The following is a 17,999-nucleotide window of genomic DNA, read 5'->3' as shown; positions in this document are numbered from 1 at the left end:
AACAGAGTCTCTACACAGATTACACCCTGCTCCTTTGTTTCTAAAAATGACAAAATAGCATACGGAATATACAGGTTTCTAAAATAAATCGTATATCACGTAGTTTCATTTCAAAGCCTGGCTGTTGTATATTAACACAAAGATGCAAGGAAGATAAAGGGCACTGGGCTGGTGTTTGGTCTGAGAGCAAAAGAATATTTTCTTTGCAAATGACAGTCATAAGAATTCTCAGTAATAGGTTCCATGTGTGCTGGTTGTTTTTTTTGTGCAGTGACACAAGCCTGTATCATGAAAGCAAAGGCGACACATAGACTGACCATTTTTGCAGCGACAGTTTAGATGGTTTCCTTTGATTTCCTTTCCCAATCAAGTGGCTCTCTTTCCTTCTGCTGTCACTTGTCATATTCAAAGCCCAGTTCCCAAAGGTTTGCGAGGATGGAGGGATCCAGAAAAAAAGATGATTGATCTCTTCTCCAACACACGCACACTCCACCTCACACCCACGCACCCACCCACCAGGCAAGCATAATGTTGTACTATTTTTGGAAACAGGAGAGGGCCTCCCCTAAGAAAAGAGAGAGCCGTGTATTTTCTTAGTTGCGTCACTTTGCAATCCAGGGCTGTGTTGTGCTCTGTATTTTTTTTTTTTTTTTGCAGTGATGCAAGTCCTTCTACAGCTGGCTGGGGATTTTTCTTCTCTGTCTTACAGCACCTCGCAGGTCCCTTCTCTGAGCAGTCGGCTGCCGGACTGGAGAGAAAAAGAAACATACTGATTAGCTGCAGGTGTCTAGCTACAAAAATATATCCAGAGCGAAAGAGGCTGAAAAGGGCTGGGAATGAGAGTAAGAGAGCAATATTGCATGCTTTTAAAGAAAGAATTCAACCGCTGAATAAAGGAGGCAAAAGAAAACCCTGTTCATGTTTTGGGATATTATCCTTTCAACTGTCTGGAAGCAGAGTGGATCAAAAGAATGGGAAATGCCAGAAGACCCTTTAGAAGAATTGCTTTTTTCCTCTGCCTTTTCTTGGTACTATTGCTGACTGAGGGGAGCAAACCAGGGAAGACGTGTCCGGCTTCGTGTACTTGTACCAAAGATAATGCTTTATGTGAAAATGCCAGATCTATTCCTCGCAGCGTTCCGCCTGATGTTACCTCACTGTAAGGGCTGTAAGCATTTGGTTCTCTTTAATTTCTTGTTAAAATAAGCAAGCGGGGGGGGGGGAGTGTTTTCAATACAAACTGAATTATGCCTGCAGTGGTGAATTCCTCCAGCATTCAAAATCAACCGTGAAAATATATCATATATCATATCGCCAAATGCAGCTATTACATCTTTTTTATCTCTTTACATCTGAGTTTTTCTGAGTGATATGAAACTCATAACATCCATTTCCTTTCTTCACAACCATACACACACTGTAATTCATAGTGACTACACCAAGAAATGGTCCTTCAAGGTACAGACCAGGATGGTAGATTACTCTTCCATGAGCTCACATTAACCTGGGGTCTGTTTTCCTTTCCTTCCAGATCCTTTGTGAGATCTGTGTTTACGAAAATCCCAGAAAGGAGTTTTGTCTTCTCACCGTCTCTGCAACTTCTGTGAGATTTCTGTCATCATTATTTGTTATGAAACGTGTGTTCTCAAAAACCACCACAATATAATGGTCTTTAATACTTGTTTTATTTAAAAAAAAAAATGCTAGTGCAGATCTATTATATAACAAAATACATTGAGTATTTCCAATACAGGAAATTATAGATATGTCATACCTGCTGGGTCATTTTTTAAATTGATTTTGCTTCTTTAATGCTTAATATAATACTATCACCATTATCATTATTATTACCAGTGTATTACATTGCAATGTTAATTGGTTACATGAAATTATGATGCCTGATTTCTATAATGGGACGATGTTATTTTCCCACAGCATATTCCGAAATCCCATGATTTGTACTTAAAATAACTGAAAATCATAATAGGCATCATGATTAATTGTCTACACTTTTAGTATTTGCGACTGGTGGATGCTGAAGTCTCCAAGTTGTTGACAAAAAAGATTAACTCAGACTCAGGACTAGAATGTCAATGGGAGGATTTTGCAAGCAAAATTCATATCACTCATTCACTTGGGTAGAAGTTTGATGCTTCCAGTAAACATTTCTTTTGGTAGGGGTTGTACTTGTCTTCTCTTTTCTGCTAAAAGATTGATCAGTGTAAAAAATGGAAGACAGTTCATTTTTATGCAATAGAAATGGGTTTATGCAACACAGTTATATATCTTCAGTAAGCATGTTTTGATTCAAAGGAAAATCTATACTCCTTGTGAAAAAGAGCCCTGTAGAAAGGTGTGGTCCACAAAGATGACAAATTTGTTTCAGAAATGTTTTTGGAAAAGAAAATTTGATTTTTGTACATGATTGCAGCATACACAATATGATGATGTCTGGTGCATAATTTTTTGCAAACATCAAGCATGACATTCGATAGAATATGCAGCCCATTCAGTTAAAATACTAATGCCTTGATAGTCAATGCTATGACCCTCACTCTTTGCTTCTACTGTCATGGGAGCTGTGCATAGAGTAAGGTTTTGAATCCAGGACAAATGAGTAAATATAGTTGCCATGGAAACCTTTATGTTGTCCCTGTACACATTATCCCAGACAAGCTTTTCCTGAGGAGCATATTACAAAAAGGACAAAATCCACACATCTATGCTTTCCCATCTGTGCAGGGAAAAAGATATGATTGCATTTTTTAAAATTCCATTGTTTGTGTACCCATAAAGGGAAAAGGACATCATGAGTTTGTCTTTTAGCTATGACATGCAACCTGCTCTGCCACCCAGCTACAGCGGGCACAGAACATGCAAGATGACCCATCAAAGCTGGCATTTCAGTAACACGGCATGATTCCTTAAGCTACTGAAATACTGTCATTTTAGAACCCCCATTGCAAACTTAGAAGTACAGATGTCTGTTCTACTGTATACGTTAACGACAGATGTGCTAGAGCAGTGCAGAATAACTATGTCCCATTTTTAACCTCATCCAGTATTTTCAAAGCTAGATGCCAAATAACTCTTTGGTGTTATTTCTGAATAATACTCTTCTATTCCAGTGGTTCCCAACCTGCTGCCTGTGTAAGACAGGGTTGGGAACTGACGAAGAACCCGTAGGCAACGTCACTTCCAGGTTCTCCCCACCATCGCCACCGCTGACTACAGGAAGGTAGGAAGCCATGTAAAAACCTCTTTTTTACCTCTCTGTCAGTGGCTGCTAGGATAACCTGGAAGTGATGGGTGCAGTCGCCTACAAGTCTACCCCCCCCCCCCCCAATGGGAGAGGATTTTAAAAATGTGGTTCCTGGGGGTTGCAATCCCAGGTTGGGAACTGCTCTTCTATTCAGTCAGAATCCTAGTTGCTTGTGATCTTCTGAAGACTAACAGCACAATCCTATACATGTTTACTCAAAGTAAATTCCACTGCGTTTAATAAGTCTTACTCTCAGGTAAGTATATGTAGGATTGTAGCTGTAGATTGTCAAAGGAAAATAGGTGCAATTCCTTTTTCAGATAATGTCAAAGTGCTGCTTCCGTACTATTCTCTACATTATTGAATTGCAACCTTGTCCCAGGGGGAAAGTAACAACAAAACAGAAGAAGTCCTATACATTCTAGGGCTTGATGTAACATGGAGGCAAAGTGGCATGTCTTTTCCAAGTAAGATGTAGGATTTGACAGGGAGGGCAGCTTGTAAAACATGCTCTGATAAGATGCATGAAACTCTGTTAAGATGAACACTTAGCTGCATTATTTTGTATCTTCTGACAGAGCACCAACCACAGTTACAACCACAGAAGTGGAAGGATTCCAAAGGATTATCAGGAATAGCTTCCTGTTGTGAGGATCTGAATACCAGACCTGCATATATCAATCCACACAACCTTGACCACAGTGGGCCACAATCAGAGAACAGGTGCATCATAAAAGGGGGCCTGCAAAACATATATGCCAAGATTATCCCAAGCAAGTCCGCCATGGTTGCACTCAAACTGAATTAGTAGACATCACACTAGTTCACCCACAAAATGCTCAATACACTCTTTCTTTGTTATCGGTACCTAATTTTGTTCCTGAAAACAGCCCTTATAGTGAAAATCCTTTTAAGTACAATGATCACATTAATTTACATAGGAAAAATTCTTAATTTGTTCCAAAGCCATGCCAAGTTTACCCAAAAATCCCAAAAATCACCCTAAATGTTTAATGCCATAAGGAAAACATTGTGTGGCTTGATAAAGTAGAATAAAAAAATTAATAACATGAATGCAACAATAATGTGTTAAAATCAATAACGAACCTGTTTTCAGAAGTTCCAGCCTCACATTATGAGGTTTAGCACCTCATATTTTAGCTGCAAACTATGAGGAACTCTCAACGTTTCACCCATTTTCCCACTTTTCCCATGAGCAGCACAAAAACAGATACAAGGGAGCACATAGTGCAGTAGCCTTCAAAGCATGAGAATGCAGTACACATCAGGCAGCAGTGCCTCTCACATGAAGGCACATTTTCTTGAACCGTGCTTCATCCTCAGCCGGCCATGAAGAACACTTCCCCAAGAGCAAACCTGATTGAGACGTACAAAATTATGCAGGGGATGATTGAGACATGATTGAGACATGATTGGGACATGATTGGGACATACAAAATTATGCAGGGGATGGACAGAGTGAATAGGGAGATGCTCTTTATACTCTCACATAATACCAGAACCAGGGGACATCCGCTAAAATTGAGTGTTGGGCAGGTTAGGACAGACAAAAGAAAATATTTCTTTACTCAGCGTGTGGTCGGTCTGTGGAACTCCTTGCCACAGGATGTGGTGCTGGTGTCTAGCCTAGACGCCTTTAAAAGGGGATTAGACAAGTTTCTGGAGGAAAAATCCATTATGGGGTACAAGCCATGATGTGTATGCACAATCTCCTGATTTTAGAAATGGATTATGTCAGAATGCCAGATGCAAGGGAGGGCACCAGGATGAGGTCTCTTGTTATCTGGTGTGCTCCCTGGGGCATTTGGTGGGCCGCTGTGAGATACAGGAAGCTGAACTAGATGGGCCTATGGCCTGATCCAGTGGGGCTGTTCTTATGTTCTTATGTAAACCTGAAAAAGGGAGTGCTGCTTGTCTTCTGTCCTGCCAGAGAAAAAATCCCAACATTTAATCTGATCTCCTAGAACCCCTTCACAGGCATTCAAGGCAAATTTGTTCCCTTCTCTTTTGCCATAGCTCAGAGCAAAGGTTTACTCCCATTGAGTAAAATGGGAGGTAGACCTTGCCTCCACATGGGACTTTGTCCTCCCCCCCCCCCCACTGTTCCCAGACCTTATATCAAAAATCTTGTTATAGATAAAGCAAAATGATCTTAATATGCACTGTAAAATCCTTATAGCGATCATTCTAATAAAGAGAGAAGAGTAAATAGTATTTGTGATAGAGATATAAACATACAGAGAGCTTACACGTACACAGTAGAGCTTTACAGGCTCCAACTCCAACTGCAACACTGCCTGATAAGCCATGCTGCTCAATGAACTGCTTCTATTTTGAAATGTAGGACGTCCTCAGGTCCAATGTTCAATGCATAGCAAGGGCCTCCAAATCAAATAGAAAATGAGGAAGTTCTGGGGCACACATTGAACTCCTTGCCAAGCTTATCTTGATTATGGATTTGGATACGCAGTCAGTATCTTCAGGTGTAAAAATGTTGAGTCAGACCTTCAGAAGACATAGACATAAAATCACCTGAGTTTAAAAACTGACATTGTCATGTAACCTATTTCTCTTTGCTTCCTTGCCTAAATAGACACTTATTGCTCTGAGCCCTTCTTTTTCTCTTCCTGTTTCTATGAAATAATAATTATAATTCAATGGCGTCACTTGCAATTTTAGCAAGTTTGGCCACTAGTGCGCATCATCCCCCCATGCGCATCATCCAGCAACGCCACTGTTATAATCAATAGTAGTAGTAGTAATTTCTGAAAGACTTCTCAGACTATTTATTATGGCAAATAATTACACACATGTGGCATATTTCTGACTTATTGTGAAAGTATAGTATGCATGCACAACTCAGCCTACACTATCTATCTATCTCCTCAGTCTCTGGGCAGCTGAGTGGCATAGCTAATGATTGTGTAGCCTGGTGCCAAGCTCGATGCTCAGGAAGTTATGTCACACCCAGGCTTTTAAAAAAGTAAAAATGGGGCAAAATTTGCCTCCTGCCCACAGCAGCTCACCGTCCGTGTTCTCTGCAGCATAGTATCACCTTTTTGGTTCCCTGCTGTATCATAAGAACACCAAATTGGCTCTTGGAATATTCAGTCTCATTGGTCAATTTTGAGCTAAGAAAATCCAGTTTTTGTTACATAATGCAGTTGTTTTTATTTTCTGGTTATCTGGCCATAACTTTTGATAGAATAGAGATATTTTAACAGTTTGTTTCATGGCATTTTGCATTAAATTCTGCATCAAACAATATATAACATGATGGTATTATTCAAAAATACCAAGATTTTCACAATTTTGGCCACTAGTGTCAAGCTCTGGTTGCTGCCCCTAAAGCTTGTTGCCTGGTGCAATTGCTTTCCCCTGCACCCCCTTAGCTTCACTACTAGGGCAGCTTGTATATACAGGTAGATTTCCCCTTATCCGGACATCCAAAATCCAGACATTTTTGTCCAAGACCTTTTTTTTTTTTTTTTTTAACTTTCTATAGGGTAAACACTTGAAGGTCTTGTGCTCATTCCCACATACAATGCAGGCACAGGCTGCAAGTTCTATTCTCTGCTCTGTGGTGTGTACCTATACAGACATTGTTGAAAAATGTCAAAGAGGTCAGCAGACACTTGCTAAGGGTAACAGTGAAAAGAGAAAGAGGAAGCATTTCTCATTGTACTTATGCAATAATTCCAAAATCCAGACAAATTCAAAATCCAAACACCTTCCCATTCCCAGCAATCCAGATAATGGGTACTTCAGAGCGCGATACCATAGTCTTTCGAGATCGAAGGTTGCCAACATGCAACCTGTAGAAACAACTCCACATTTAAGAAAAAAAGAGTAAAAAAATGAATGAATGAATGAATGAATGAATGAATGAATGAATGAATGTTATCTCCTTAATTAAGCCTACCTTAATTAAGCCTACAAAAAGAAACCCTTTTTTTTTTAAAGTTGCCACGGATGTTTGAATGAATTTTGAATATATTGGGGGTGCTGAATCCAGAAAGTGACATTGGTTTTAACTGATTGGCTGTTGTTTGGGGCGGATACAGCATAGCCACCTTATATGCTGATTCAAGCAGCTTCCTCATGAAGAAGCCATGGCGTTGGTTTTCTCATGAGAAAGCTACTTAAATCAGCAGATATGTGACTATGCTGGCTATGCTGGCTATGGTGACTATGCTGTACCTCCCAAACTAGAGCCAATCAGACAAAACCAATGCCACGTTTTGGATTCAGCACCCCCCAAAAGACCAAAGAATAGATCTAACTTTTAAGACAGCAAAATGTGTGTAGGCTTGTGTTATTGTAGTACCATTGAAAAATATTTAAAATATTTCACTGGTCTCATGATTTCTTACTAGCTCAGTACAGGAATCCATTCTAGGAATACCCATGGATCAGGGAACCAGCAGATAATGAAATACGCGGGTTTCCAGGGCCCCCAATCCCTCCAGACCCTACTAGAGCTGTGCTCTGGTTGGATCCAGAGGCCCTTCTGAGGCTGAAAAGCATGACTTTCGGTTTGGGGCTGAAAACCAGAACTTGTGTTTTACGGCCCTCTGAAAGCATCAGAAGGCCGAAAGCCACAATTTCTGGTTTTTGGCCAAAAACTGGAAGTCATGCTTTTTGACCTTCTGGAGGCCTTACAATGCCTTCTAAGGGCCAGACGGCTGCGTACAGCCTCGCAGGCCCTCAGAAGGTCCTCCAGACCTGACAAGTTGGGTTTGGAGGGCTACAGGTGACCCACCCTACGGGTTCGGAACCTGTGGGTATTCAAATCCATGGGTACCAAACTCACGAATATCAAGGGCCACCTGTATATAAAGCTCTCCCATCTGGAAGAGATTGCTCATATTAGTGGAGGAAACAGTTCTGTGTACTGAGATATGTAGTGATTGGAGATATGAAGTGATTGGAGAAGCTCTCCCATGCAAGAGCTCCTTTTACTTTGTCTTAAGAATACAGGTCAAGTTCTGACGTGGGGGTCATTTGTGTAATTTTATATACATATTTCATGTATCACAGTGATTTGAACATGACCATATTACTCATGGATATTTTTGACTGCACAAGTAAGAGCAATGTACCATCATGAAACTGTGTTCCTTTAAGTGACCAGACATTTATAAATGACTATTAAATTATGTCCCAAGGGTCTTAACAATTTAATGCAGCTTAGTAGCTGAAGATCTACACTTCGTCTGCTTTTGAATAACAGTCTTTCTCTTGGGTAGTTGTTTTTAAGCAGTACATGGAATGTGCCCTTGGAGGCACTTAATTCTTCATCTCTAAGTGGAACCAAGAACTGGGAAAGGTTTTTAAACTGTTCTATGTTACTATTGATTTGTTCTTTATTTTATATTTTTTATACAGATTATTTACAGCAAATACTTTTGATGACATTAGCAGTGATGCTTTCATAGGCCTTCCTCATCTAGAATATCTGTGAGTGGAAAAACCGATAGTCTAAAAATTCTTCATAGAGTACCTGAGACCAAGACATTGCTTTAACCAAACTGAATTTTTAATCCCTTGCAGATTCATAGAGAACAACTACATCAAGTCACTTTCAAATACCTCTTTCCGAGGACTGAAATCTTTGATTCATCTGTAAGTAGAAGTGGTCACCTTTATTGCCCAGCATATTTGCAGGCACTTTTGTTCTGAATCTGTGAACCAGTTAAAGACTTTTATCTGTTTTGCCACTAATCAATTGATTATGCAATTAAACAGGCTAATGTGGTACTTCATAATTTAAACCCTGAACTGTAAACAACATCTGTATCAGCAACCTGAAACCAAAGAAATAGTCCAAGGGAGTGCTGGGCTTACATCTAGCAGAGCAACCACCTGGCAAGTCACTTTTAAACTTAAGAAAGTTTCAAAAGCAATTTATGATGTGATATGCAGGTTTACCCTTTGAGGGAAATCATGTGTAGATTTGGAGATCCTGGCCTTCAGGCTCTTTCCAAATATTCTAATGTGAGAAATCCTACTGACCCTTTAACATTAGGTTATGATTACTGGGAATCATATTTATCTATCTTTGAATATTATTCTAAATCATTTTATTCTCAAAATAAGATTACTTCATATGTGAGCACTGCAAAAATGTGTCCCAAAAGGAAGAACATAGTTTTTATTAGCATAATTCAAGGTGCTTCATCCAGATTTAACCAAAACACATTTAAGGTTCAAGTGGGCAACCCAATCTTAACAGTGACTTGAGCCGGCACAGGTCGCCTGCGCGAGCTCCCGAGTGTCGCAAACATGCTATAAGGGAGTTGGCTGAGCCAGCGTGGAGGCCCACACTGGCTTGCCCAGGCTGGATCCAGCCCCTGCGCCAGCTGGAGGAGGTATGTTTGTGCCAGATGCTGTGCATGCTGCATCCTAACTCCCACTCCTGGGTCTTGCAGCCTTATATGGGCTACTTGGATTTACACCAGCTAAATAGCTGGCACAGATCCAAGTGCTCCATAAAGCTGGTCGGGGCTTAACACGGAGTAAGGAGAAAAAATATCCCCTTACGCCGAGATGACCTCTAGCCTGCTCCTAAACTGGGCTGGATACAGCACAGGCCACTGAGGCCTGACTGTACTGGCACAGGTTAGGATTGTGTCCTAAATGTGACCCAGAAGGCTTAAGTGCCCCCTTTTTTGTGGGCTTTTATTGTTAAATAGTATGCTGGAGGGGGCTGAAATGGAACAAAACCATGACAGAGGTAAAGTGGTGTTAGGTTCTGCTCCTGATCATGCCCCCTCCCTACTATTTTATTCAGGACAAAACCAAAAGTCACTGAAAGGTTTTTTTCCAATTAAAAAATCCTTTTGGTAGTGGAACACAATCAGGATCAGAACCTGATCAGGGAACAGTCCTAAGCCTCCCTTATCCCCTTGCTGTGGATTCACCCTGTTTCATACCCTGAACAACCCAGAACAAAGCGGCAGTTGTGTGTTCTGTGTTATGTCACACCTGACTCTTAAAAGATACCCAAAACTAGTTATGAACACAATGGACATTGCAGGCAGAAAAAAAATAAATCTAGGCCAGACCAGTCTTATCCCAGAAATATGTTGTTGTGTACCTACCCCTATTTATCATGCTCATGAATGGTGGAATGCTCTCTTCAATGCAGGAAAGCAGAAACTATAATAATGTCAAGTAAATGCCTATTAAAGAATTCTATGAAATTTAAGCAGATTATTATTTCAGTTTCAGATAGACCACACACATTATTTCAAATAGGCATCATTATGATGCCTATTAAAGTCTTTCTTAAAAATTACAGCAGATGATGTTAAAGATAGACCACACGCATCACTTATATTCAAACAAATCTTTACATAGCAATGAAGTGACTTAAACAGCCGTTAAAAATCCTTTAATTAAAATGTGACCTCTTCACAGTAGAGAGGCATATATTGCTGAATACAATTAAGACAATTCATATCCAGCTGCAATTTTTTTTTTTAAGTGTGGCAGCTTTGATGTGCTAAACACCAGAGGAGGAAAGTGCCAACTCATTTTTGCAGGAATGTTATACTTCTATGCAAGAAGCAAGTTTTGAAATTCTTAACAACTACTACGAAAAAGTAAAAGGTCATGCAGCAGTCCAGTCAAGACTGATTATCTTAAAATATCGACAAGGCACTAAATGCTGGAAAAGAAAGTGTGAGCAAAGTGAGCAAAAGGAAGTGTGTATGTCATAGCTTAACAGTGGGTTCTGAACAGTGTCATGTAGTAAATAAGTGTTCTGGAAAAAAACTTAAAAAATCACTGTGGTGCATACCTTTATTGTATGCTGTGAAAGGATTTCATTGAACAGACTGGAAATGAACGAAAGGATGATCTAAAGCTAATAATGTGTTCCCTCAGGCATTTGGTGGATACTGTGAGATACAGGAAGCTGGACTAGATGGGCCCTTGGCCTGATACAGTGGGGTTTTTCTTATGTTCTTAATGAAATATTTTCTTTTACAGGAGTCTTGCTAACAATAATCTCAAAACTCTCCCCAAAGACATATTCAAAGGCTTGGATTCTTTAACAAATGTGTAAGAAACCTTCTTGATTTTAACACTGTAATTTGAAAGACTAGAGATAATTGCTCAGTCACAATTATTACAAAAATAAGCATAGGCCTCCCTGCTCGTGTGGTGGCTAGAATGTGACAGATTGCTTGCCCGTTAACATCACTATTGTCAACTATCCAGACTTTGGTTTTACTGTACTTAGGAAAGATTTCTCATCTACCCAAACAAAAATGCTTTTAAAATATATTTTTAAAAATAGAAACAAACTAAACAGCAGTGGGGATGCTGTTAGGATTATTGCTAACTGATCAATCTTCTGTGCAGGAAACTAAACACTCCGTATGGAATTGATCTAGGGACCAGAATCAAAGAAGAGACATGCACATTTCAGAAAGAACTAAGTGCATAGCTATGTTTCACTTGCTTTTTTTTGCTACAGCAGTTCCCACCACCAATAAGGCTACATGATGTTCCCCTAAGTAGCACTGTAATCTGCCTCTTCAGCAATGGGAGCAGCTCCAGCAAAACCATACTTCATGCTCCAGCTGAATGCATGTTTCTGTCTTGTATGCACGAGATCCTTAAAAAAAAGATCCTGCCCATATACATGCATAGAACAAAATGCAAAAGTGTAGGATGTTTGGTATCCCTTCTTTCCAGCACAGCAAAAGTGACAAGTTCAAGGTTGCCTTTCCAGGATCAGTTTCCTCCACAGTAAAAAACCACTAGGGCTCCATGATAGATTTGAATTAGATATATGTGCACATATACATGAAGCAACACTGTTCTTGGTGCAGGCCCTACTATTCATGAAACTTACTTCTTTGCTTTCCATCGATTGCATGGAGATATAGTTCATGGGTAGAGCAACTGTTTTGCATGTAGGATGTCCAAGGGTCAATCCCTGGCATCGCCAGGTAGGGAAAAGCCTCTACCCATGGCCCTGGAGAAGCCACTGCCAGTACTGTTGTAGATAGGCCAATGGCCTGACTCAGTATAAAGCCATTTCCTAGGTTCACTGTATTTAGGTGCTTGGGATCTATTAACTCAGGATCCACGTGATTTTTTTTCTTTTTCTGGCCGCAATAACTAGTGAAGATTTAGTACAGCTGTAGTCCAAGACTCCTAGAGTACTCAATCACAAATGGAGACAATTGAGTGATATGAAGTGTCCCTTACCAATATAATCATGATCAGCTCTAGCAGAGAGCAAGCAACACGTACAGTGCAACAGAATACAGTTCTTTCCTGCTCACACTCATGAATCAGCCTTGTATTAGGGAAAGGGGTGTTTTCCATGGCAGCCGGGAACATATCTTTGCTTGCCGAGTACCAGCTATATAAGAACTGAAAGGAAGAAAATGGGCATAGTTCATTAATGGAAGAGCTAATCATATACATAAATCTCTCTCACTGAAATAACTAGGACTTAAATGTGCTTTGGCTATTCCTCTTACATCATGAAAATGTCGACCAAAACAATTTGAAAATAAATTTCCCAGGAATGAAAAATCACCAAGTAAGGTTACAATCCTATGCACACTTACCAAAGAATAAGCCCCACTGAATTCAAGGGAATTTACTTCTGATATGTACAGGATATGTATAGGATTGTGCTATACCACTTTTAAAGCATTTGTCATGTATCAACACAAACTTCTCTTTTCTTCCCTAGAGACCTTAGAGGAAATGCATTCAGTTGTGATTGCAAGCTGAAATGGTTAGTGGAGTGGGTGAGCAAAACAAACGCAACAATAGAAGACATTTATTGTGAAAGTCCACCAGAGTATAAGCATCGTAAGATCAACAGCCTCTCTCCCAATGAATTTGATTGCATTATTACCAGTAAGTCTTTGAAATGCATCCTTGATATTTCAGTAACATTAGTGGCAGAGTTTCAAGTCCAAAATCCAGTTCTTGAAGCTGTCAGTAAAAAATACTCTTAGGGACAAACAAAATACAGTATAAAATGTGTCATTTGACTTCATGGGCTTAATTTTCATTTACTAAATAGCAGTCATGGGGGAACCCAGTCTGGTCTGTGACATGGCTTTAACCCCACTGCCTCTGCCATGTTCCCAATTCCCTCCCCGTGTTTGCTGTTTGTCCCAGGAAGGAAGCTCCCACTGGCACCAATTAAATTCAAATCTGGATTGTAGAAATAAGCAGATTTCAAAGGCAGCCCCACATAGAGCAAATTGCAGAAACTGAAATGCACTTGTGTTCCTCTGGACAAATCCAACCCTATCCAAGAATGGGACAAAAGCAATCTTTGTGCCACTGCTCAGACCTAGGCATCCAGGCTCAAAACTGAGGGCAGGAGCACCCCCAAACTATAAATTTGTGGGATGCCAGCCCATTCAGCACAGACTGAATCCCAAATACGATGACTCTGCTAACAAGGAGCACCTCAGTCTTTTCTGGATTAATCTTCAGTTTGCTTTCCCTCTTCTAGCCCATCATTGATGCTAGGCACTGGGTCATGATTTCAACAGCTTCCTGGATATGTAATGGACAGTAGAGATAGAGCTGGACGTCATCAGCATGTGGATAGCTCAAGCTCTTTCTTGCAGCGTGACAACCACTCTTTTCAGTTTCATATAGATGTTGAAAAACTTGGGGGACAAGTTAGAATCTTCCAGAACACCATAGGCCAACAACCTAAGCATTAAACATGAGTAGTCCAGCACCATCTTCTGATATTACCCCACCAGAAAGAACTTGAGCCACCACAAAGTAGTGTTCGCAACCCCATCCTGATGAGTTGTCACATAATGAATAGATACCATAGTCAAAGGCATCATGAGCTGCTGAGAGGGCCAGCAGAATCTATAGGGATGCACTTCTGTCTAGTTCCTAGCATAGATCCTCAACCAAGGTGACCAAAGTACTCTCAGTCACAAAACCTGGCCTGCAACTGACATGAAATGGATTCAGATAATCCATGTCATCCAACAAAGTCCAGAGGTGAGAGGTCACTGTGAACTTAAGCACCTTGCCCAAAATGGGGGTTTCCACAACCACATTTTGCTAAGTCACATTGAAGAGGGGATTGTTACTGCAGCATTCATAACCTGAAGTAAAACATGTTTCAAAGATGGTGATGGGAAAGGGGATAAATAAGAAATGGTTAAAGTTTATGCAATATACCTGCCACTTGCTTTAAAGCAAAACTCTCACCCCATTTTTAACTTAACAGGAGCAATCATTGTCTGGGACTCAGCAATATGTTAAAATAAATATACGTGTTTGTTTTTTTTTAAAAGGAATACATCTCATTTTTGATATGTACTTTTTCAGAATTTGTGGTATTTCAAAAGCTGCCATATCAGTCTCTGTCCGTCAACACTTACTCATACATGCACGATGAATATGTGGTTATTGCCCAGCCTTTTACTGGAAAATGCATCTTTCTTCAATGGGACCACGTGGAGGGGACTTTTAGGAATTATGACAACATTACAGGTATATGAATAATTCATCACTATGAATGTTATACTATTTGATTCAAAAGCCACTTGCTGATTTCTTCCTTTGTCTTCCTTTGTACAGGGACTTCTGTGGTTGTATGCAAGCCTGTCATTCTTGAGGATCACCTGTATGTCATTGTGGCCCAACTCTTTGGTGGCTCCCATATATACAAGAGAGACATCCATTCAAACAAATTTATAAAAATTCAGGATATTGAGATTCTCAAAATCAGAAAACCTAATGACATTGAGACGTTCGCAATTGCCAAAGACTGGTACTTTGCCATCGCTGACAGTTCAAAAGCCGGCATCACCACTGTTTACAAATGGAATGGGAACGGATTTTATTCTGATCAGTCTCTGCACGATTGGTACCGAGATACTGATGTAGAGTACCTTGAAATAGCCGGCAAGCCTCACTTGATTCTGTCAAGTAGTTCTCAGCACCCAGTCATTTATCAGTGGAACAAAGGAACCAACAAGTTCATTGAGCCAATTGATATCCCAGACATGGAGGATGTTTACGCTGTGAAGCACTTCACAGTGAAAGAAGATACATATGTTTGTCTAACAAGATTCATTGGTGACTCCAAAGTCATGAAATGGGGAGGTTCAAAATTTCAGGATTTACAAAGCATGCCATCAAGAGGATCAATGGTATTCCAGCCACTTCAGATAAAGAATTATCAATATGCAATTCTTGGAAGCGATTACTCTTTTACTCAAATCTACTACTGGGAAGCGAGCAAGGCCAAATTTGTGCAGTTTCAAGAGTTAAACATACAAACTCCCAGATCATTCACGCATGTTTCTGTTTACTCACAAGATTTTCTCTTTGCTTCAAGTTTTAAAGGGAATACAATGATTTATAAACATATCATAGTTGACCGAAGTGCGTGACACTAACACAGAGAATGTGGAATTTGCTGTAAGACATTTTCGTCTGATAATATAGACCAAATGAACTAAATGCATGATGACGATTCTCTTTACTTCCAGTCTGCGGAATGCCTTTAAACCAAGATTGTTAGAATAAAGTACCACAAGTATGTTCATCCATAAATGTCAAGTCTAGTGTTGTTGGGAACTGCATTTTTTAAGAAAGAAATTCAATTGTTAACTGTTCTTTGCAACCAGTATATAAATATGTAGTGAAACTGCATCTGTTTTAGGTGAGGGAACAAACAAACAAACCATCAGATGTAATTTTCCATCATTCACTTCTCTGCAAACAACTGCCAAATAAAATGTTTACATTTTTTTCATATTTAGATAGCATTATTTATAAGCAATTGTTTGTAGTTGTGCACCTTTTTGCTCTAACTGACTAATTTCCAAAATGAGAGGGCCACAGAGTCATATTGTACCTATAGACACACAATTGTAGTGTTACTCGTACTTTTCTAGCCAAGAAATGCGCATGGCTCACAAACTCTAGATGCAGATGCCTTTAAACATAATCCAGCAGGAAGTTCTTCTGCCTTGGCCTCATGAAAATAGGGAAGTATTCTTGTGGAGCTCGTACTCACTTCTAGAAGTTGCACAAGTGGACATCCTGCTGGACTGTATTCTTTTGTATCGCTTGCAGTAACTGTTTACATACCTGTGGCAAAAAAATAAAATAATAAATGGAGTTTAAGGTGATTATCCTCATGGTAAAGAATAGAAATATAATTCTAAAGTATAAGCTTGGCAAACAACTAATTCCATATATAGCACTAATCAGTGTGTGCATGTATGTATGGCTATGTGCATGTGTTTAATTTTTATAACAATTTGGGCATGGTAACTAAATCCCACTGTGTTCAATGAGGCTGACTCCTATGCACACTTATTTAGGAATAAGCCAATGAAGCCTCAGTCTTATTTCTAAGTCAACATGCCTCGGATAAACTATGATGGGTAAAAGATATTGTTTTGATAAGGACACCTTTAAGGGAAAAATGTCCTAAGGCTACAATCCTGTACACAGTAACCTGAGAGTAAGCCCACTGAATTCAGTGTGGCTTACTTCTGAATAGACATGCATAGGATTGTGCTGTTGATTGACGGGCAGCCCGATCCTATCTAAATCCCCACACAGTGATGCACAACAACCATTGTATCCTACTAGGAATTTTTGGCTATTTGAGGTCTCCTCAGGGTAAAGGGACATTTGGCCCCTTGCCCTAGGGTAAGTCCCAACAGCTGCTATGGGTCAACTTGGGCTTGCACAAGTCTACATTGACCTGGGGAGGCAGATCAGGGCTGGAGGGGGTTAGAATTTGGTGTGTGCCATCGCTATAGCTCCTGCCCCCTCCCAGGCCTGATCTACCCCTTCTTCCCACCCCTGCCACTGCCCCAGTCCACCCAACCCTACCCAACCCCTGCCCCATTCAACCCCTTCTCTGTTTCCCTCCAATCCTTTGCACCACCTTACCTGTTCTGGTGGGTCTCCTTGGGTCTGCCAGCATGTAAGAGGCCACTCTAGCCTCCCTGTCAGAGGGTCAACTGCATTAGTTAGCAGAGGTTGCTTTGTGACTCCTGTAAAGCAGCCTCCACCAGCACAATGCTAGTTACGCCAGCGGGGGAAGGGATAGCATTGGACCATAAGTCCAGGAGGGGAGAGGAATGTGCATTTTGGACCAGCTAATAGTGAAATTAGCTTTGAGGCTGGTCTTTCCAGATGTCCTATTAATTACTAAAGGCATATGACATAGATTACTACCTATCAGGATTGTGAAGTACTGTATCTTAATGACCACCATTTAACAGGACATTTAAGTCTTGAAGGAAGTGCACTGGGATTGCTGGGGCAATGTGGTGGGATACACCCTATGCATTTGCTGTTTTCCCCCTATACATTTGTCACTAATCCAGTATGCTTTCATGGTAACTTTGGGGTCACTGTTTGAATTCATGGATAGACAAATACATCTAGAAATGGGTTTCTCCGTCACAAAGTGGTCTAATCAGAAACCACCACTTGGGGACTGTGTAATAATTAAGATTTTTTCAGCAGTGCGGAATTCAAACTGAAAGCCATTGTATTAATAGAAGATTTCTATATATAATCTGAGTTCAGAAGACAACATGCAGAGATAGCTTTTCAGTGAGCTGCACAAGAGAGGGATATATTTAGCACAGGATTCATGAGAGGTAAGCAATCTTTAAAGTGCAGAAGAGCACAGGTTGAATAGGCAGCTGTCCAGGTTGTGAAA

At 40.3% G+C, this 17,999-nt stretch overlaps 1 protein-coding gene across 1 annotated transcript; it reads left to right on the top strand.

Moving 5' to 3' along the window:
* The first annotated feature begins 971 nt into the window (after positions 1-971).
* Positions 972-15,699, top strand: LGI1 (leucine rich glioma inactivated 1). Its single transcript, XM_066621120.1, has 8 exons — positions 972-1,159; positions 1,532-1,603; positions 8,672-8,743; positions 8,837-8,908; positions 11,279-11,350; positions 13,005-13,174; positions 14,630-14,794; positions 14,882-15,699. The coding sequence occupies exons 1-8, from the start codon at positions 972-974 to the stop codon at positions 15,697-15,699; spliced, it is 1,629 nt and encodes a 542-aa protein (XP_066477217.1).
* The last annotated feature ends 2,300 nt before the right edge of the window (positions 15,700-17,999 follow it).

The sequence above is a fragment of the Tiliqua scincoides genome, chromosome 3 (genome assembly GCF_035046505.1).
Source record: "Tiliqua scincoides isolate rTilSci1 chromosome 3, rTilSci1.hap2, whole genome shotgun sequence".
Taxonomy (NCBI): Eukaryota; Metazoa; Chordata; class Lepidosauria; order Squamata; family Scincidae; genus Tiliqua; species Tiliqua scincoides.
The sequence above is the reverse complement of the archived record's forward strand: the minus strand, read 5'-3'. Positions and strand labels throughout refer to the sequence as shown.